Source organism: Diabrotica virgifera, chromosome 7, assembly GCF_917563875.1.
Source record: "Diabrotica virgifera virgifera chromosome 7, PGI_DIABVI_V3a".
Lineage (NCBI taxonomy): Eukaryota > Metazoa > Arthropoda > Insecta > Coleoptera > Chrysomelidae > Diabrotica > Diabrotica virgifera.
Window position 1 is genome coordinate 88,069,666 of NC_065449.1, and position 23,550 is coordinate 88,093,215.

At 34.3% G+C, this 23,550-nt stretch overlaps 1 protein-coding gene across 4 annotated transcripts in view; it reads left to right on the forward strand.

Annotated features, from left to right (window-relative positions):
• LOC114329654 (zinc finger and BTB domain-containing protein 8A-like) overlaps positions 1-12,941 on the forward strand; it is a 184,604-nt gene extending 171,663 nt beyond the window's left edge. For all 4 annotated transcript variants that reach the window (XM_028278836.2, XM_028278834.2, XM_028278835.2 and 1 more), the window contains one exon: positions 4,826-12,941. In XM_028278836.2, the coding sequence (XP_028134637.1) occupies positions 4,826-5,028 (203 nt within the window). In that variant the 3' untranslated portion in view covers positions 5,029-12,941. The remainder of the gene's footprint in view (positions 1-4,825) is intronic.
• Positions 12,942-23,550: the final 10,609 nt, after the last annotated feature.

A 23,550-nucleotide genomic window follows, 5' to 3' on the forward strand; every position in this document is an offset into this window, starting at 1 on the left:
CCGTACATCTTTTTAATATCTGGGAAGAATATACTTTTAAGAATATCCCAAGGAAGTGCTATATTGCTCGGAATATTATATAATATTTATCTAAACTAACCTATAAGTAACTAAAATTTATATACTTAAGTATATGTACATACTTATCTACTATTTAAGTAATATTGAGTTACCAAAATGAATCATATTTTGAAGCACCGCAAACAAAATAAAGAGATTATGTATGTTCCTAATAGTCCTACTCCTTTTAGTACTTTATCGTCCGCCTTCATCCTTAACACTGCATAATTAGACACAAATGTCTGTTTTCGTTTTCATATCTTACCGTTGCGTATTTAATCCCTATCTAGGTAGGAAATGGTCAGAATGAGACTGGCCGTTTGCAGTTGAATGGAATGGCCCATATCACGTCGACATAATTCCGATCCGATCTTTTATAAATACTTGCTTTTACGATCTGGTGATAAAAATGGTGGATGATGTATTCTTTCAGTTCTTTGTGACTGAATGTACCTAATCCAACGATGTAAAAATACTCATGGTAAACTCGAAATGGTAAATTCATTTCAATTAAGAAAACGAACATTTTTGTTTCGTTAATACAATTAATGTTTAAACTTTTTTACCATACAATTAAAACAATTTTAAGAAATTAATTATGATACTACATAACTACATACATAAATTTTATTAGTTATTCTATAAATAACGAAGTTAATTATCCATAAAGCTAACATTATTAGATATATATTATTTTTAAGATATTTTAAAAGTATGTATGTACTTATAAGTATGTGTCAAGAATATACTCAGAAATACTTTTAAAGAATATTCGATAAAGGTATATTCTAAGAATAAACTTTTACGAATATTCTGATACTACGTACACGAAAGTGCTCAGTATATTCGGTACGAGAATATTCTTTGAAGTATATGCAAAGAACATGAAATTTAGAATGTTTTTTAAGGTACATGCTATGCATGTACAACGCATATACTAAAAAGAATATACTCCGACGAATGTTGGTAGTATATGCTTTGAACATGATGTGAACATCATTGTTATGTGGGATGTGTTGTGATACATACATATTTCTGTCATTATAAAGTCAAACCACTTTGCTTATCGTTTTCATTGTAAAACTGATTGTAAAAAATCTTAGGTGTTAATAAAAAATAAGAATAATAATACGACGACTGGGGAAATTAATCAGGAGTCACATTTAATCGCGAAATAAATGCATATGGAAGGGTGTGTTCAAATCAACACAGCGTACGGTAAAATAATGATAACCACGTTCAACACACGTAACCGTTGGGTAGAATGGGATTTATCGACAGGCTTCAGAACATGTTCAGCTCATCTGTTCCGATGAATAGGTACATATATATTCTCCATTCAACGCACTGAGAATGACCACTAATGAATTTCTGTTCAGCCTTTTTATACTGCCAGAGACGGTATAAGAATATGTTGCGTTGAATACATAGACGTACTCTAGACTCTAGATGTAGACGATAAGAGTATAATATCGCCACAGGGGAAAACTGCTATTTATAGAATTTTCAGTTTATATGAAATGACTTTTCAAATCTGGCGCTACTTCCCGTACTATTAATCAACTACAAAACATTCAACCAGATATATAATTACCACAGAACGGCAGTTCTCGTCAGTGGCGCACAACACAATACCCCTACATGCGACACTATATATACACGAAATTTTCGATTTTCTAAATCTGACTGAATTGAAAATCGGATCAAATCCCATCTTAAAGTTTAGGAAAAGACTCGCCCATCCATATGTCAAATCTCCAATTTGGTCCAAGGGTGTGGATTTTACGGCCCTTCTCATTTAGGGTCTGTTTTTCGTTCTCGTCCCCAAAACTCCCAAAAATTTCAATAATTTAAGTCCGGCCTTTGCGGCTTCTGATATTACCTTTCCAACGCATGTCTAATTTTGAAAATTGGTTATACCATTTAAAAGTTGCCGAGCTCAGAAGTATGGCTCAATTTTTATTTAAAAAAGGGAAAATGTTCGTGGATATGTATGTAGGTATGTATATGGAAAAGTTACACCGATCTGAATTTTTTTTCAGTGTTCAAGAGGGGGTCAGGGCCGATTCAGAACCGGTGTAGTTTGTGACTTTTGACCACCCATAAGCCAGCTATAGAGCTTGGTAGATACAAAATTGCATATTTTTTGGGCGTATATATCTTGGGTTCAAGGAGAGACAGGAAAACCGCAAATACACCAAATCAATAGCGTTGAGTTAATCTTTCAAATGGTGCCTAAGCGGTTAGGATCAGACATACACACGGCTCAGTATAGCCGAAAAACTGAAAAACTAAACTTAAATTTTGGTTTTTTGACAATTACTCAAAATTTCAACCTACGAATTACGCCAATAACTGAGCATTTATAGGAGGACTCTAGACCCGTCTAACGGTGTATAACTCATATCTGGGAAAATTGAATTTTTAAGTTATAGGCTTCATAAGTATGATCCAATCTATTTCTTATGGGGAAAACGGTTTTTCAAGTTCAATAATTCCTGTAATACCTTCAGTTATCATACTTGACCTTGGATGCATCAAATTCTACTTGTGAATACGTTTCAAACTCATGTTTAGTGATTAAAATCGGTTAAGCCGTTCAGAAGTAATCGAGCTCCAAAAGTATAATCCATTTAACCATTATCACGGAAATTGTTTATGTAGTTTTAGTGGTTATCACGCTAAGATTGATCGTGCAATCCGAGTTCATTTACCGGCCATAATTATTAGGATGGCTGAGATATGAACTTGGATTGTCTTATCACAAATCTGGTGTCGCAACTACTAGATCATTTGGGAGAGAATGCGACAAAGGCGACCATTTATAACGCTTAACGTGTAATCGAGAAACATTACATTTAACTTCGTACATTTAATTTATAAAAAAACTTTGAAAAACTCCTGATCCAAGAATAAAAAACCGCTAAACACCGTAAAAATGAGTGGCGCATACAATATTCCAGCTACAAAAGAGCTGATATAATATGAGTATTACGTGGCACGAAAATGTATTTTCATTTTGATGGAAAATAAAATTCTTTTATTTTGAAAGATTTTTTCCATAATATTAGCTAACATTGAAGAAAAACCCGTCACAAAAGAGCCTTAAAATACAAACTGTATCAAAGTTACTCTTTTGTGGCGCGTTTTACTTCAAATTTAGCAAATATGGAAAAAATATTTCAAAATAAAACTGGAATTTTATTTTCCATCAAAGTGAAAATACATTTTCGCGCCACGTAATACTCATGTCAGCTCTTTTGTAGCTGGAATATTTTATGCGGCACTCATTTTTACTGCGTTTAGCGGTTTTTTATTCTTGTACTAATATACGGTAAGCGCCACGCTACTAGATACATGGGTAGGTACCTAATTGTTACGCTTACGGGCTAATCCAGTCCGATTTCAGATGTGATTTTCATCCCTGTCATGTTACTGTCAAGAAACAATTCAAAATAGTTGTTTTTCCATACAAAATATACATTAATTAATAGAATTGTTATTCTGCTTTAAAATAACTTTATTTAAACACCAAGAATATTACAATGAATCAAAAATGAATAACCATGTCCAATCAATTTCGTTGCAAAACGAAAATACAGACGCAACATATTTCAGTCCAATCAGAGAGTGCAGCAAGCACCTCTACCGGTTTCGAAACTTATTAGTCTCTCATCAAGAGGCACATATGCTGCTCTCTCTGATCCAACTAAAACAAACCCCAGCCAATTTAAATTGTAAAATTCCCTCATCTTCCTTAGTCTCAGCATCCGTAAGGCTTGCAAATTGTAGAAGCCTCGGAGGTGTAACCAGAGAAGGTTCCCAGTGTTTTCAGTCTGGTGGGATGTAGAGTAACATTATGTTGCTTTATATGCCATTAGAGTGAAAACTTATGTCTTTTGGTAGCAGTTGCCGCTAGGGCATCTATGCCATTTCGTTCGTTGCAATCTGGGACTGCACGCTGGGTTTGTTTTGGTTGGATGAGAGACTAATAAGTTTCGAAACCGGTAGAGGTGCTTGCTGCACTCTCTGATTAGACTGGAATATGTTGCGTCTGTATTTTCGTTTTGCAACGAAATTGAAAATGGTTATTCATTTTTGATTTATATGTTTACTCCAATTGGAGTACGAAGGGAACCATTCTCGTTGGAACTTTACCGCGCTGAGCAGATGGGACGTGAATTATAAATTGTAAAATTCCCTCATCTTCTTTAGTCTCAGCATCCGTATGGCTTGCAAATTGTAGAAGCCTCGGAGGTGTAACCAGAGAAGGTTCCCATTGTTTTCAGGCTGGTGGGATATAGAGTAACATTATGTTGCTTTATATGCCATTAGAGTGAAAACTTAGTCTTCTTAATATTACAATGCATTAAAACTTTTACAATTTTAACAAAATGACAACTATATAACCGTCAAATACAGCTGATCTATTATTTGTCAACTTTCTATGTTTATCGGGCTTTTCATCGATTGTCATTTGTTTCGAGATTCTGTCATATATTGTATAATATGTGTATAATATTAATAAACACGGATTATACGACATATGACAGAAGCTCGAAACAAATGACTGTGAATAAAAAGCCCTATATTAAGTTTCTATACATTTGTGATGTTCTAAACGTCACTAGACATAAAAATAAACATTGCAACAAGTGAAGGGTCCAGGACTGTAATAGCTCAATGTTCCTATGTATCTAGGAGGGTGGCGGCTACTGTATAATAGATAGTACTAATTTTACTTAAAATTCATTTTATTTTTTAGACCCCGAAATTAAATGTAAGGAAGAAGATCCTCTACCACCGTCAACATCCAGCAATTCATTTTTTGAAAATATTGGCCTATATGAAAACGCAACGTCAGCAATAGCGAAAATAGGGGAATGTACAATATCTGTAGCTACATGCTCTACAGCCGGTCCAGGCCATTCAGGCACGACAACGACAACTGATACTTTTAGTTTCTAATGTTCATATTTTCAAGTGGAGAGTGGATAAACGGACTCTGTGTAGAATGGAGAATTTTAATTTCATCTTTGGTTATTTTTAGATGGTTCGTAGATTATTATCTATAACGATAAAGCAGCATTATTGTTTTGTAATAGCTTTAGTTTATTTTTAATGGATTACTTAAGTCTTGGCGTTATGTAATGAGGTGGACCATAGGTGCATTTTCAAATTCCCCTGTAGGCATGTAACATATTATACAGTGTCACATAGTCACATTTAAGATGAAGACACCCCTATATTTCGGATATCAAAATAAATACACATTTGAAATTTTGCACAGTCATACAGGTTGATGGTTTACATTTTTTAAGATAGTCAACTGAAATTTAAATTTTAAACGCGGGCTACTGCAAATCTACAAACAGGGTAGATTTTAAATATTTTGATTCGCGTTAGAGATACCGAAAAGTTATTTGGAAAAGTTGTTCCCAATATTATCATAACCCCAAAAACCAAATCTCACGACAAAATTCGCACTTTTAGTTTTTTTATTATTTCTACGAGATGCATCTCCAGACAGCTAAACTTCGGTTTTAGGATCCTGGCTACAAAATACTGAAAAAACTAATAAAGCGGATTTTGTCATGAAACTTTGTATGTGATGTTATAATAATATTTGGAGTTTTCCAAATAACTTTTCCCGATATCTCTAAAGCTACGCAAAATATCTAAAATTCACCCTGTTTGTGGATTTGCAGCAGGCCGCGATTAAAATTTAAATTTCAGTTGACTATCTTAAAAAAGGTGAACCATCAACCTGTATGACTGCAAAATTACAAATCTGTATTTATTTTGATAGCCGAAATATAGGGGTGTCTTCATCTTAAATGCGACACACTTATAATATTAATATTACTTTATATTATTACTTTATATTATTTATTGAATGATGATTCTAGAGTACTTTTCGTTTAGTAGTGGCGACGATGAAACGTAAATCATGAAAAGAAAGAAAATGTGAATCTGTTCTGTTTTTTAAGTAATTATAAATAATTATGTTGACTCTGTTTGATATTACGAGAAGAGCGAGCGTAGCGAGCGAGGCGAGTAACAGACGAGTTCGATAAAGAGTCTTTACTGACGTGGTCCATACATATTTTATCGCCAACATAATTTGATATTGGATTTAACACTTACTTACAATTTACAATTGAAGAACTTTTTAAATTTTAGACGTAATAGTAATGTCATGACAGTGATGAAAGATAACTTTTTGAAAATGGCCGCTTTCGATTTTTAATCGATAGCAATATTGAATGATACATCGGTATAGTAAAATACCGGCTTTTCGAATATATAAAAATGTTTTTTCTACGGATAATATTTTTTATATGAATTTAATTACAAAATACTACAGAATTTCACTTTTTGACATAAATTTAATTGATAATATCACAAATTTTGTACAATATAATAAATAAAGGAAATAAATGTTAAGTTCATTCAAATAAATAATCGATTACTGCCATCGACCACTTTACATTCAATCTGGGTTAATTTGATTAATCGCGGCAGGTAAAGTAAAATTTTTCTTTCAGTACAATAAAGTGTTAGTTTACTGCCGCAAATGAGGGCAAATGAGTACAATAATGAATGACTTTAGTGACGGTTGGCGATAAAATAAACTATCGTGCATAGAAATCGTGCCTTAAACTTTTGATTTCAACTATATTTTTTTACACTATTAATCAGATTTTTCAATCAAATTTATGAAAATTTATTTCGGCTTCATATATTTAATATAATGAAATTAATCCATCAAGCAAATTAACTTTTTTATTGCTAAAAGAAAAATTGTAATTAACAAATATTTAAGAATTAGTTTTTTAATAATCGATATGACCTATTGCAAATATATCTAATCAAGTTCACTATTGTTTCTTGTGAGATATTAAGTCACTCTTCGAGTTTAAGTTATGAAATGTAGCTCGAATTCTTCGTTGTACCTCACGCTATAAATGTAGTCGGTGTAGTCAATATACCTAAGGTATCACATCTTCTTCTTTTGGCATCATAATCCTGGATGGGTCTTTGCCTGTCTGGCTATATCCTTCCATTCAGATCTTTTTTGTGCCCTTCTTCATTGTTCATGGTTTTCAGGTCGTCTTCCACGTCATCTAACCATCTCATTCTGGGCCTTCCATTTTTCCTCTTCCTTTGTAATATTTTCTTTGTTGTTTTTGTATCTTCTTGTCTCTGAACATGCCCAGCCATGACAGTCTTTCACTTTTCACAATATCATACTCTTCAATCAATTCAGTAACCTCGTCGTTTCTCCTGATTCTCCATGTGCCGTGGAGAAAATTTCCGGAAAAAACTTTGTTAGTTCTGTAAATAAGTTCTTTTTTGTCAATAAACTTGGGACGATTGATTAATATCTTGTCTATACACTGCATAGCTAATATATGCTCTTCACCAGTGAGGCTTTGTCCTGTTAAAGAAGAATCAAATAAGTTTGCAACATAGTGCACAGGCTTCACTGCCATTTTTTTCTTTTTTCTAAATTAGATAAGCATTCCTTTTCCTTAGACTAACTAATTGGAAGTAATGGAATATTCTCCTGGGATATTTTAAACATATTGCCTTCCAATCAAGTAACTAATCCACACACAACTTTATCCAAAATATTTCATCATCCAGACAGTTCTGTTCATTCCGTGAACATTTTAAATTTTATCCCTCTATGACCATAAGCATCATTAAAGCACTTTTAGACGCAATAAGGTTATTTATACAATTAAGGATTGAACCCCAACTAGTTTTTACAAGAAGTTTTTTTTGTTATAACTTAATTGTAGTTTTGATTGTTTTTATTTATTTCTTTTTGAAATATTCCCATGCATTATATCTATACTACAATCATAATAAAGATTGCACTAGAAATAAATAAACCGAGACACATTGAATGTTCGAGGAGCACTCCCAAATCATGATTTACAATGTTTATACATTGTAATTCATGATTAGGCAGTACTCCTCGTAACATTCAACGTGTTGGGTTTGTTTATTTATAGTACATCTTTATTGTGACTTTAGCATAAGGTTTAGGCATTTTTAGTATAAAAATAATGAAGGTAATGTTCAAAACAATGTTCCTTTTGTACTTGGAAGTAGTATAGGTTCGCCGGCCGTGTGAATTAAATAGCGCTACTTCCATGTAAATTCAAATTACTTCAATGACTCTTATGTCCAAAAGGCTCTTGAATATATTCTCAAAAATTCTCGGAAACATTCTCGAGAATTTTCCATTGAAAGTTTTCGGGAATATTCGCGGTCAGGGGAATATTTCCATTTTTATATGCGAATATTCTCGGAAACTTTTCAATGTTCGCGAATATTCGCTTGGAAATATTCTCGACTTACATCACTAGCCGTATTCCTCTTGTACCGGCCCATATACTTTTCTCAGTATTTCTCTCTCGAATGTCTTGCGTTGGGCTTCATCTTTTTTCGTCACTACCCAGGTTTCACAACCATAGGTTACTACGGGTCTAATCACTGTTCTGTAGATAATCATTTTGGTTCCTTTGTCTAATAATTTCGATGTCATAAATCTTTTATTAACATAGTATGTACGATTCCCGCTGGAAATACGTGCTATCACATAAAATGCTAAAATCTCGATCTATCTACGGTTGCCCCTATGAATGAAAAGAAGGTCAGTTCATGCTTGTAGCACCAGCGTGGATAACAAAGGCAAAAAAATAATATGTTACTCGACAAATTAAACAAACAAAAATATCTATACTCGGTGCTACATAACTTTTCGGAGTACCTCGGTAGCTTGAAGTCTTCAGAGATCTAGGGGTGTGGATTCTTAATAGATTTTAAATATAATAGAAACTCAAATGCTCGGGGTCGCCATTGGATAAAAAGAAAATGAAAGACGAAGCTTACATAAAACTTAAAAAAGATAACTAAAGTAAAAAGTTAAAAAAAAATAAATAGTTATCATAATACAAACACATTTACATAAATATAAATATAACATGACTTACCATAGTGTTCTCAGTTGAATATCATTTTGGAACAAGAGAAAGGGATCAGATAATAATATTATCAATCAAAAAACATTATTGCAAAATGAAATAAATTTTATTCTTCTTCTTCTTTCTCGAAACTCCTTATGCCCCTCAGGGGCGTCGGAGGTTTTATTCATCTTCTATCCATATCTGCCATTTCTTGCGGTCCTTTGCTAACTCTTTCATTTGTTGAAGTGTTTTTCCTTTTTCCTGTCCAATTTCTATAATCTGATCGATCCATCTCTTCCTTGGCCTCCCTTTCCTTCTTTTACCATATCTTTTTGATTCCATCACCTGCTTTGGTAGTCTTCCTTGATCCATTTTGTTAATGTGTCCATACCATTTTAATTTTCTTTTTTGGATCTTGGTTATTATCGTTTCCTGTTTCAGTCTTTGTCTAATATCTTCATTTCTTATTCTGTCCAATTTCGTTTTTCCTGCTATTTTTCTCAGCTGCGTTTATTGTACTGTCTATTTTTGCATTGTTTACGCATGTCTCACTTGCATATATTAAAGTTGGTACAGATATTGCATTGTATACCTTCAGTTTTATTTCTTTATCTATTTCTTGCTTTCCAAATATTGTTTTATTTAGTGCATAGTAGATCTTATTTGCTTTTTTCGCCTTCCTGTTTCAGTCTTTGTCTAATATCTTCATTTCTTATTCTGTCCAATTTCGTTTTTCCTGCTATTTTTCTCAGCTGCGTTTATTGTACTGTCTATTTTTGCATTGTTTACGCATGTCTCACTTGCATATATTAAAGTTGGTACAGATATTGCATTGTATACCTTCAGTTTTATTTCTTTATCTATTTCTTGCTTTCCAAATATTGTTTTATTTAGTGCATAGTAGATCTTATTTGCTTTTTTCGCCCTGTATGAGATTTCTTGATCTAGCTTTCCATCCTCTGATATTATTACTAACAAGTATTAAAACGTCGAGACTGTTTCTATTATTTCGTTTTTGCACCTAAATATCGTTTGATTTATTTCTTCCCTTTTCTTTTGGGCTACTATCATGGTCTTCGTTTTGTTTACATTTATCTCCATTTTCAAATTTTCTATTTCTTCCACCCAGATATTGATTAATTTTTGCATTTTCTCTTTATTGTCTGCTATTATTACTAGGTCATCTGCTATAGTAATCCCTCCATTCTCACTGGTACTAAATTCCTGTACCCTATTGTTGACTGTAATTGCCTTTACTTTCTTTTAGCGCTCTTCATTACTCTATCCATTACTAATATAAACAAAACTGGGCTGAGACTGTCCCCTGGTTTTATTCCTCTCCTTAGGTTTATTATTGGCGATCTGTTTCCGTTTATTTGTACTTTAGCAAGTACGTTTCTATATGTACTTTTTACCATGCTTACTATCTTTTGCGGGATTTGCAGGTTTTCCATTACTGACCATATTAATTTATTTTAACCATCTCTATTTAAAAACAGAAATAAATTTTATTAAAATTAAAAATAAAAAAAGGAAAGGTTGGATCTCTGTAGACAATATAGGAGATTCTGATACAAAAACGATAAAAAGGTTTACAAACAATACCTTGTCATATAGTCCTGTCCTCATTCTTCACGTTGTGAATGTCCGAAGTACGCACTTTTCTCTGAATTTAGATACATAGTAGTACAAAACTGTTTATTTCCATGAAAAGTTTCAGCAAATCTAAATAAACTTTCAAACTACTCTGCTCATATTGATTTTTAAATAACTTTTGAGGTATTTAGGATTATCTTTAGCACTTAATCCATAACTGCTTACAAAAAGAAACTTAGGTAGTATAGCATACACTAAAATAAACTGGCTCTTTGCCTAACAGCGCCATTTGGCTTGTGACTAGGAAGTCACGAAAGGAGTACAGTTTCTAACACTACATAGGTACTACTTCTAATAAAATCTACCTTTTCAGGAACTACAAAAAAACTTGATTTAAGAACTACGTCAGAACTTAATATTCGAACTTAACTTTCTCAGAAAATCGCCAAAGCGGCTTTTGCCGAGGCTTCAACCAACCTCTCTACTTGAATGCCCAAATTTGAGTTCTTAATCTCACAACTTAAATGAATCTCCTCAAACCAAAACGCTTCCTTCCAAAAACCCACTCCATTTCTCTCATTCTACCCTACTCATCCAATCAACCAATAAGAAAAACGTTCAATCCTTCCTTCTTTCATCATTGACTAATAAAAAAATAACTAAGCTTCCTACACTTATTATCGACCAATAGAGAAAATCAAAATATATTCTAAGCCCAACCTACTTGGTAGGGAATCCTTAAAAATCAATTCGCATTGCCAGCAAACCGTTCTAATATTCTCAAGAAAGATATTGGTGAGTCCACAATTAACACCTGGCCTCTCTGATACTGATATTAGCACGTATGTGTATCTAAACTCCAAGATTCGTGGAGCCAGTTGATCATTAACTACAATGTAACTCTTTTTTACATCACAAACTGAACGGGCGAGAAATTAAACACAGGAAATCGAATGTAGATATGACTACAACATAATATAGCGCCTTTCTTTTAACAAAACAGATAAACTACAATTCCATATTGAATAATTATTCTCACGTTTTTTTCGGAACAGAAATAAATTCCTTGAATTTACTGGCATATTTATGAAGCGATATTCTTATGTCTACAGGGCGAGACAAAAATGTGTTGCAGTACATTTACGATTTTTGGTTTCTGGATGAGGCAAAAAATTTGAGTTCTTTTGAACCGTTTCATGCTTCCGCAGAAATTGCATCCCCCATCATAATGCAAGAACTACATGTATAAGCACCCCGTTCTCTCCAAAGCCGCATTTTCTTTGTCCGACTATAGAAGCATATTCTGTCTCGATTGAAAACACAACAGACCCCCATTATTACAACGTCTAGTTTAGGTCAAAAGTTTACCGTGGATCGATTTCTATGCATACAAATTTTATGTGCTCTTATTTGTACACTTCGCGTCATAAATACAACTCTTTTAACCGAAAATCGTGTTTTTCGAGTTGTGTAAGTTGGTCTTGTCAAATGTGTCATTCTTATTTCTAGGGCATCGTTGCCAGTTCTACGAAAATATTATTGAACTCTTGAGCTAGGTGTCGGACAGACCAATCATCTTCTATTTTAGAAATTATTCTCGTTTTATGACACTTACTTAATTGACATGGCATCATTAAAAATTTATTTTGACCGACTTATCAAATGTGACTGATGTGAAGTAATTAAATAAGTTATCGAGGACTGGACCTATTGCTTTTTATTATGTTTAATCGTTTAATTTTTCAGTTATAAGTGGATTTTTTAAGATTAACTTTATTAATTAACCCTCTCTCTGGTTATTAAATTTATAAGATACGGTTTTTTGATGATAAAAAAATACCTATCTAAAAACTTTATACACTTTTGAACGATATTTTTTTATTTAGATTTAGTGCAATTCCGTTATCTGTAATGCCAACAACGAAGTGATTCACGAACCATTGTGTCAAGTCTGAACACAGGTTTACATTGGAAAAAAAAAGTGTACCAGTCTTTTATGACGGGAAGTGTACGAAAAAGTTTGTTCGGCAAGTTAATTCGCCACCATCATCTGCAGTTGATGACAGACTTTTGTAATCCATTAAATCATTTAGGTAAAACTGACTTAATACAAAACTGTGATTTTGATAAATATCACCAAGAATTCGTATTAAGTTAAGAAATCCTTATATTAGAACTAAAAATGTTAATTAATTATTTAGATATAACCGACTATTTTCTTTTTTGTGAGTTGTTAAAAAGAAACTAATTTTCCATTATTTTAGCATATCAATAAATCTTGTTTAATAAATTTGTCGTATGTAATTACTGTAGTTAACTTTTATTGTTTTTTTTTGGGGGGGGGGGTGGGGGGTATTTTAAAACTTATTTATCCACAACTGCCTGTGTTGTCTAAAAGGAAGGAAGTTTAAAACTCAAGGCATCAAGAAAACCGTAGAAGAAAACTAAAGTTTGAAAGTTTTACGAAGGAAGTTGAACAACGGAAAATGCGAAATACATAAATTAAAAAATAAAAAGGGCGAAATAACATCAAACAGAAACGATTTATTAATATTGTGGAAGAATTTTATTTGGAACTACACATATGGGAGCCAAATGAGGTAAAATCAAAATAATCTGAGGGAAGCAGTCTCAAAGAAAATAATAAACCAAGGCTCCGAAATATTACCAGAGATAACCACTAGCGAAATCCATCAAGCACTAAGAAAAATGGAAAAGCACCAGGTGAAGATGGAGTCGTAATAGAGGCCATTAAAAACGGTGGCCACATTCTTATAAGTAAAATAAAAAATCTCTTTAACTTATGCCTATCGTTATAGTACACTCATATACAGGGTGTCCAAAAGTAGCGGAACGGTCGAATATTTCGCGAACTGAAGATCCGATCGAAAAACGGAAATACGTTTTCAAAAATATATCGAATGATACCAAACATGTCCCCCCACTCCACCCACTGGAGGTAGGGTGGGGTAACTTTAAAATCTTAAATTGGAAACCTCCAGTTTTTATTACAGATTTGGATTCCTTACTTTCATTCGAAACATTTTTTCGAATTGTGGATAGATGGCGCTATAATCGCAATCGGAAAAAACGATTTATCGTTATACCACAGGCACAGGTAAATTATAGAAACGGTCTTATATCTCTAGAAATACACTTCCAAAAAATACGTGTTTAATATTTTTTAAAAACCTATTACGAGTAAATAACATTAAACATGACCCTCCACCCCCATGGAGGTGGAGGGGGGATAACTTTAAAATCTTAAATGGGAACCCCCATTTTTTATTGCAGATTTCGATTCCTCATGAGTAGCATGTGTTCGAAATATTTTTTAGAATTGTTGATAAATGCCGCTATAATCGGAAAAATACGATTTATTAGCACCATGTATCAACAATTCTAAAAAATGTTTCGAATACATTTTACTTATTCTTTCATGAGGAATCCAAAATGGAATAAAAAATGGTGGTTCCCATTTAAGATTTTAGAGTTACCCCCCACCCCACCTCCAGGGTGTGGAGTGGGCTGTCTTGTTTGTTATCATTCGATAGGTATTTGAAAAATATTAAACACGTATTTTTTGGGTTTTCATTTGGAAGTGTATTTCTCGAGAGACCGTTTCTATAATTTACCCATGGTATCACGATACATCGTTTTATCCGATTATAGCGCCATCTATTCACAATTCGAAGAAATGTCTCGAATAAAAGTTTCTTACTTACGTAAGGAATCCAAATCTGCAATAAAACTGGGGGTTTCCATTTAAGATTTTAAAATTATCCCCCACCCCAGCTCCAGGGGGCAAATTGGGGGGTCGTGTTTGGTGTCATTCGATAGATTTTTAAAAATTATTGAACATGTATTTTTCAGTTTTTCGATCCGATGTTCATTTCGCGAAATATTCGACCGTTCCGCTACTTTTGGGACACCCTATACAGGGTGTCCCGAAAAGATTGGTCATAAATTATACCACTGATTCTGGGGTAAAAATAGGGTGATTAAACCTCACTTACCTATATACAATAGTGCACACAAAAAAGTTACAGCCCTTTGAAGTTACAAAATGAAAATCGATTTTTTTTAATATATCGAAAACTCCTAGAGCTTTTTTTATTGAAAATGGACATGAGGAATCTTTATCGTAGCAACATCTTAAAAAAAAATTATAGTGAAATTTGTGTACCCCATAAAAATTTTATGGGGGTTTTGTTCCCTTAAACCCCCCCAAACTTTTATGTACGTTCCAATTAAATTATTATTGTGGCACCATTAGTTAAACACAATATTTTTAAAACTTTTTTGCCTCTTAGTACTTTTTTGATAAGCCAGTGTTTATCGAGATATTTTGAATATTTGTCGAATCCACCACCTATTTGTATATGGTTAAGTATGATTATAGACACCTGTTAATAATCTGAAAATTTATTTATAACTTAAATTTTTTGGTATATTTTGAAAAAGAAGCCACATCTCGATAAAAGTTGACTTACCAAAAAAAGACTAAGAGGCAAAAAAGTTTTAAAAACACTGTGTTTAACTAATGGTACCACAATGATAGTTTAATTGGAACGTACACAAACATTTGGGGGGTTTAAAGGAACAAAACCCCCATAAATTTTTATGTAAATATAGTAAAAAAGTAGCCGCATCTCGATAAAAACTGGCTTATTGAAAAAATACTACGAGGCAAAAAAGTTTTAAAAACGTTGTGTTCAACTAATGGTACCACAATAATGAATTAATTGGAACGTACACAAAAGTTTGGGGGGGTTCAAGGGAACAAAATCCCCATAAATTTTTTATGGGGTGGACAAATTTCACTATAATTTGGTTTTAAGGTGGGCCTGTCATAATAATGATACATGCCCGTTTTCAATAAAAAATCTTTGAGAGTTTTCGATATATTGAAAAAAATCGATTTTCATTTTGTAACTTCAAAGGGCTGTAACTTTTTTTATGAGCACATTTGTACTAAGGTAAGTTAGGTTCAACCGAACTATTTTTAACTCCAGAATGTGCGGTATAATTTATGACCATTCTTTTCGGGACACCCTGTATAATACTTATAAAGAGGCAATATGTCCGTCCGCTATAACTTTTCCCATGCGGTACGATTCATTTTCAATCAAATTAAGTCAAAGCATAAATTGAAACGAACGTCGATGTGTATATACATTTTGTATACTGTATACTATTTCGCTGTGAAGCATACCTGTGAAGCATCATGAAGACATGATAATTCTTATATCGCTCTAGACTCTAGAACATTTTATATCGCACTTCTTTAGTTTTCTGAGGACTTTTCGGAGGTTTTCTGAAGACTAAAATACGATGCATCTACTTTTTTACCACGAATTCATATACAACACGCAAGTATGCATGAAGAAAATGGGTCTTTCTTCTTTCAATAATAAATATTTTCGTTCACTTGACCGTGAGTTAGTGCACTTAACGTAAATCGAGCACTCGAATCCAATAATTTCAGAAGGCTGTAGCTCGAGAATAGTAGTTATTCAGACCCAGGTCCCATGGACCTTTTTAATCTACACATCGAGAAGTATTATTTGCCAAACTTTCATTAAATTTGACCGGCACCACTTCTCCATAAGGTGTTGCGGGGCCCTTTGAAAGTCAATCGCGGTTAGAAATTTGAGTCGAATGAGGTCATCAAACCACGAAGGTCTTGAGAGAATTTATTTTTCAGATGGATTAAAGAAGTTTGAGTATCACTTAGTAAGTTTATCGAGCTAAAAGGTGACTAGGAAATCGCCACCGTTCCAAAATTTTCGTTCTTTTGTAGGCTAAGTACTTATCGGACCGCCCTCGTATCTATAACATCTCGGAATTGAACACGGTCAAATGCTTTTACTAAGTTAACCAATCTGTAATTTTTATCTATAGTTCATTAAGAATAAATTGATTTTTGAGGACAACGATAACGATGGCATGTAATAATGCGTATTATTACTAAAAGTTATAAAAGTGAGATGCCATAGATAAAAAACTACAGAAAAGTTCGTCTTAAACTTATTTTGGAGTATTCTTCCTTCCAATAATCGTAATATAATAAATCAAGATATTGTTTAACACTTTCAAGTTCATCAAGTAAATCAAAAAATCTTACAAGAAGTTCTAAGATCAACATCTATTAATCCACCGTCAGACCTGTACTAACATATGGTTGCGAAACGTGGACCATGACCAAATCAAACGAAAAAAAGCTCAGACCTTTTGGACGAAATATACTTAGAAACATTTTCGGACCTCACCGGTATATAGGATCAGAACCAACTTCGAATTAAAAGAACTTTACAATGACACCGATATTGTCCAAGCAATTAAATCACAGCGACTAAGATGGGCAGGCCACGTGCACAGACTTCATAACGAGAGACTTATAAGACTGTTATGGGAGAAGATTCCTACAGGCAAAAGACCACTCGGACGTCCCAGAATGCGATGGAGACATAACATCCAAGCAGATCTCCGAAAAATGAACATCCCATTTGACCCTAGGTTGATGGAAGACCGAACAAATTGGAAAAAAGTTGTACAGTCAGCCAGGTCTGACAAAGTCCTGACAATCGATTTAAAAAGCAAGCAGTGCTAACAGACTACTGGCTAACAAAACCAGCTGCGACAGAAAACAGATTCTCAGCTCTGGACAAAGGGCAGGAAGAAGAGGCTAACAAAGAGCCTGAAGAAGAAGCTAACAAAGAGCCGGAAGAAGAAGCTAATAGCGGAACAACTGGCAGAGAATCGAGGAGGCCTCCTCCCATATTCATTCAACATGTAACATTTATCAAACCTCTGCAAGATTAACTAGACAAAACAGCATCCAAACAGTACACCTTAAAAAGCCTGAATAACAATCAAGTTAAAGTACAGCTAGACACAGCAGAACATTACAAAGAAACTGTTAAAGCACTAACCGAAAAAAAAACGCAGTTCCACACTTATCAGCTAAAACAAAACCGAGGATTCCGAGTCATGGTTAGAAACCTGCACCCCTCTACTGATCTGGAAGACATAAAAAAGGTATTCACAGAGCTCGGACACTCAGTCATACATATCTCGAACATAAGACAAAGAGGCACGAAAGAATGCCTTCCTCTGTTTAGTATCGAACTTGAAACAAATTTAAATAATAAAGAGGTGTACCAAATAACTAAAATACTTAACACCGTAGTTAAAGTAGAACCTCCCCACCCGAAAAGAGAGATACCACAATGTCAAAGATGCCAGCACTTTGGACATACTCGTCAATACTGTCATAGAAGCCCCCGTTGTGTCAAATGCACAGGCGCTCACTCAACCAAAGAATATCCAAGAAAAATAAGAAATAATGAAGTCCAATGCGTAAACTGCGAAGAAAATCACCCTGCAAACTACAGAGGTTGCTCAGTTTACAAAGAATTACAAAAAGTAAATTTCCACCATTACGCGCAAAAGCACCACAGAGACAAACAAATGATACAATTCAGCAAAATCCACAACAAACACTCGGCTATGCTCAAGTTGCAGGAGCAACAAATTCCAATACTCCACAATTTAACCCACCTCAACAACAAGGTTTACCACCTATGTCATTTCAACCAACAAACAACTTAGAATAGGTCGTCTCAAAACTGATGGAGAGAATGGACAAAATGTTCGACATCCTAATGACACTGGTCACAAAGTTTAGCCTTCAACACTGAACTAAAAATTGGTACATGGAACGCCAATGGTCTGACTAATCATAGTCTGGAAGTCAAAGCCTTTATTTCAGAGCATGATTTGGACGTTATGTTAATATCTGAGGCACATATGACAGACAAAAGCTACTTCAATATACCCAAATTCTCAACATATATAACTCAACACCCTCTAGGAAGAGCCCATGGAGGCACTGCTATAATTATAAAAAACAGCATTAGACACCATGAAATAATCAAGCATAGTGAAGTAAACTTACAAGCCACGTCTATCTCAATAACTGATTGGAATAGCCAGCTTATACTATCTGCAGTTTACTGTCCACCAAATAAAATTATTAAAGAAGAACACTTCACGACATACTTTAACAAGCTCGGAAATCGCTTCGTAGCTGCTGGTGACAATAATGCTAAACACCTTCATTGGGGATCAAGACTCATAACCTCTCGAGGTAGAGAATTATTAAAAAGTGTCCAAAACAATAATTTACTAACGGCATCCACGGGTCAACCGACGTACTCGCCAACCGACACACGAAAAGTGCCTGATCTCATTGACTTCTGTATTGTCAAAGGTATCTCTCTAAACTACTTGAAAGTTCAACCTTTGTTCGATCTCTCATCTGATCACTCTGCCTTCATTATTCCTCTAAGTACACAGGTGCACCACATCACAAAACCACTAGTTTTATCCAATAGCCGGACAAACTGGAATACCTTCAGAGATATAATAAAAAATAGTATTACTTTAAACCTACCACTAAAATCTGAGCAAGATATAGAAGAAGCAGTCAAACATCTAACTGTAAAAATTCAACAAGCCGCATGGGAACCTTCACCTGATATATCATATGCTAAGGAGACCGGGCTCATACCCGCTCTATATAAAAACCATGATATACGAGAAAAGACAATTAAGAAAAAGATGGCAGACCACCCGTGCTCCAGATGACAAAACCAAATACAACAGAGCAACCCGTCAATTAAAAAAGGTCCTACAGGAACACAAAGAACAAGAAATAAACTATTTTCTAGAGAATCTGTCTAGCTCTGAAGAAAAGAACTACTCGTTATGGAAATTGTCTAAAAAACTCAAAACACAATCACAAACTAAAGCACCGATAAGAAAAATGATGGTACCTGGTCTCGAAGTGACGAAGAGAGGGCTAACACCTTCGCTGAACATCTTCAGTCAGTTTTCCAATCGCACAAGAGAGAGGTTCCAGAGAACGAAGAGAAATTTATTACAGATATAGCAGATGAACCCTACCAGATGTGTCTTCCCACCAGAAACATTAAAATTACCGAAATTCAAGAAGTAATCAAAAACCTAAATACAAAAAAAGCACCTGGATACGACCTGATAACAGGACTAATTCTCAAAGAACTACCTGAAGAAGCAATAAAGCTACTAATGTACATATATAATGCTGTCCTAAGATTGTGCTACTTCCCCTCCCAATGGAAAGTAGCACAAATCATTATAATTCATAAACCCAACAAAGACACAACCCAACCTTCATCCTATCGTCCTATTAGCCTTCTGCCTTTACCCTCCAAAGTGTTTGAGAGGCTATTCCTGAAAAGAATAGACACTGTCATTACAGAAAAAAACCTAATAACTCATTACCAATTCGGATTTCGACAACAACATGGCACAATCGAACAGGTCCATAGGGTAGTCAGAACCGCAAGAGATGCACTCGAGAACAAGAAATATTGTACAGCAGCCTTCCTGGATGTCTCCCAAGCCTTCGACAAGGTATGGCATAAAGGTCTAATATCAAAACTTAAAAGACAATTGCCTCATCCAATCTGCATGCTCCTACAATCGTACCTCACCGGCAGATCGTATCAGATAAAACTAGGGGAGGCCCTCACTACTCCACATCCCACCCACTCTGGAGTACCCCAAGGAAGTGTCCTTGGACCCACACTGTACCTCCTGTTCACAGCAGATATACCAACTTCAGATCGTACAACAATTGCAACATATGCTGATGACACTGTCCTAATGGCTTGCCACGAAAATCCGACCCTAGCTTCACAGATACTACAAAGTCACTTAAATAGACTTGAAATATGGTTTAAACTGTGGAGAGTCAAAGTTAATAGCTCCAAGTCAACACACATTACGTTTACACTAAGGAAGGGGATCAATCCAGCTGTAACCTTCAACAACACACCACTGCCAATAAGAAGTGACGTCAAATACTTGGGGATTTACCTAGACAGCCGCTTAACATGGCAAAAGCATATTTGGAACAAACGACTGCAACTGGAACTCGTTTATAGAAAGATGTACTGGTTCATGAATCAAAAATCACGCCTAAGTCTAGACAATACACTTCTGATCTACAAAAGTGTACTGAAACCCATCTGGACGTATGATATCCAAATCTGGAGAACTGCCAGTGAAACAAATTTACTCAAGATACAGCGCTTTCAATCAAAAGTTCTAAGGCAACTGTGCCAAGCTCCTTGGTACATTTCCAACGATAATATACATAGGGATCTCCAAGTCCAAACCGTCAAAGAAGAAATTGTTTCTCTGTGCTCCAAGTACCACAATAGACTACAGGTTCACCCAAACGTATTGGTCACCAATCTCCTGACACCCCTACAGAACAGAAGACTAAAAAGAACAGACACTCTTGACCTCAACACTAACTGACTAATCATTCCCACTTATTACTTTTGTATTACTATTCAAAATAATTCAATTAATTTATTAATAACTGTACTAATTCAATCTTTATTGTACTCTTTTAGGTATTCACCACTGGGTGAATACTGACTGTGTCACACTCTTAACACTCATATGTATTGTTTACTATTTTTTTATAAAATAGATTGTAATAAAATGGATGTCAAAAAAAAAGTCAGCCAGGACCCACCCAGGGTTGTACCGCTACGTGATGATGATTTTCAAGTTCGCCGACACCGCTCCCGTGTTCACACTGTTATCAATCAGGTGCCATCGACACGGCTACCGTGTTTACATTGTCAACAATTTTCCAATGGGCACGTGAGACAAATATCCTACAGTGGGTGTCAAGGTATCCTCAAATTACATGATAGGTTCCGAAATCTGTTATTCTTTAAATTTAATAAGCGCAGATATTACAAAGACACCAACACCATCTTGAATGTCAAGTGTAAGTCTATCTATAGTATCAATATTTATATGTATTCAAAAATAGCATTTTAAAGATTTTTTACTATTTTTAAACTTTAAAGTACTTTTAAACATCCAAATTGGTTAGAGGTGGTCAACGCTTATGCAAAAGGCGCAATTTTTGATCTTGACACTCACAAAAAAATCCTGCACATTGCTACTGTAAAGGAGGATTAAATGAGGCCGTTATTTGCAAAACTTTCTCTTTGATTTTCGGAAATTTTTTTGGGAGGTTGAAAAAAAAAACGATTGGTCAAGTAGTTTTTAGCTCTCAACGTAAATAATTTTATTAATGTTGCTTAAACTCTAAGCTAAACACTACTCGACCGTTAATTTTTTTTCTCAGACTTCCCAAAAAATTATGCAAATAATGGCATCAAATGAGATATGAGCACCGTGGGTTTGGGTAAAGAAAAACGATATTTTTTTCCGTCAACATATTTATTTTATTTAAAACTTAATAACCTTATTAGGTCGTTTATTACCTAAACTAAATTTATTATGACTGCCCTCATTATCGAGACAATCTGGATTGCTACTACCAATTTAAAAACGGCCACCAATGCATAGCATTTGCAGATGATCTGACGCTATTAGCAACAAGCAAAAAAGAAGTACAAAAGTTTGAATGAAAAACATAACAGAAGCCAAAAAATTCATACTTAAAATAAATGAAGAAAAGACAAAGTATATGATAATGGGAGAGATCCAAAAAGAAAAAGAGAATAACATCATAGTACAAATAGATGGAGAAAAAACATACTCGTTCAAAAGAGCCAAAGAAATTATTTACCTGGGAGCCAAAATAGATGAAAATTATCATGAAGAAGGGGAGATAAAGGCAAGAATAGCTAAAGGAAATAAAAAATATGGAGCATTACTCACATTATTGAAATCCAAATACGTATCAAGAAAAACAGAAATAAGAATTTATAAGACTTTTTCAGACCTACAGTAACATACGCATGCGAAACGTGGGTGCTCAAAAAGTCAGAAACAGACCTTTTAGAAAGATGGGAGAGAAAAATGCAAAGAGAGATATGGAAGTGTGAAAATAGAAGGTCAGTGGAGAAGAAAAACCAATAAAGAAATATCGAGAGTCGATGATCACGACGACGATCAAAGCACAGAGAATACGATACTTGGGGCACATCGAGAGAATGGGAAGTAAACGAATGCCAAAAATTGTACTCTCACGAAGACCAATACAAAAGAGGAGGAAAGGCAAGCCAAGGAAAAGATGGAAGGACAGTGTGTATGAAGACTTGAAGAAAAGTAACATTGAGAGATGGAAAGAACTAGCATTGGACAGAAGGAGATGGAGGGAGGTGGTGAAGGAGTGTCTAAAAAGACTGGAAGTGTAATTAAATAAAATTTATGTTTTATAAGTTATATTAAGTTATTTATTCTATTATTTATGTAATGAGAAATGTAAACATTTTAGCCCTAGGCCTACAAGGCCTGTTGCGCTTAATAAATAAAATAATATATTACAAAGACACCAACACTATCTTGAATGTCAAGTGGCGTATCAATATTTATATGTATTAAAAAAATACCATTTTAAAGATTTTTTACTGTACTTTTAAACATCCAAATTGGTTAGAGGTGGTCAACGCTTATGCAAAAGGCGCAATTTTTGATCTTGACACTCACAAAAAAATCCTGCACATTGCTACTGTAAAGGAGGATTAAATGAGGCCGTTATTTGCAAAACTTTCTCTTTGATTTTCGGAAATTTTTTGGGAGGTTGAAAAAAAAAACGATTGGTCAAGTAGTTTTTAGCTCTCAACGTAAATAATTTTATTAATGTTGCTTAAACTCTAAGCTAAACACTACTCAACCGTTAATTTTTTTTCTCAGACTTCCCAAAAAATTATGCAAATAATGGCATCAAATGAGATATGAGCACCGTGGGTTTGGGTAAAGAAAAACGATATTTTTTTCCGTCAACATATTTATTTTATTTAAAACTTAATAACCTCATTAGGTCGTTTATTACCTAAACTAAATTTATTATGATGCTACATGCTCT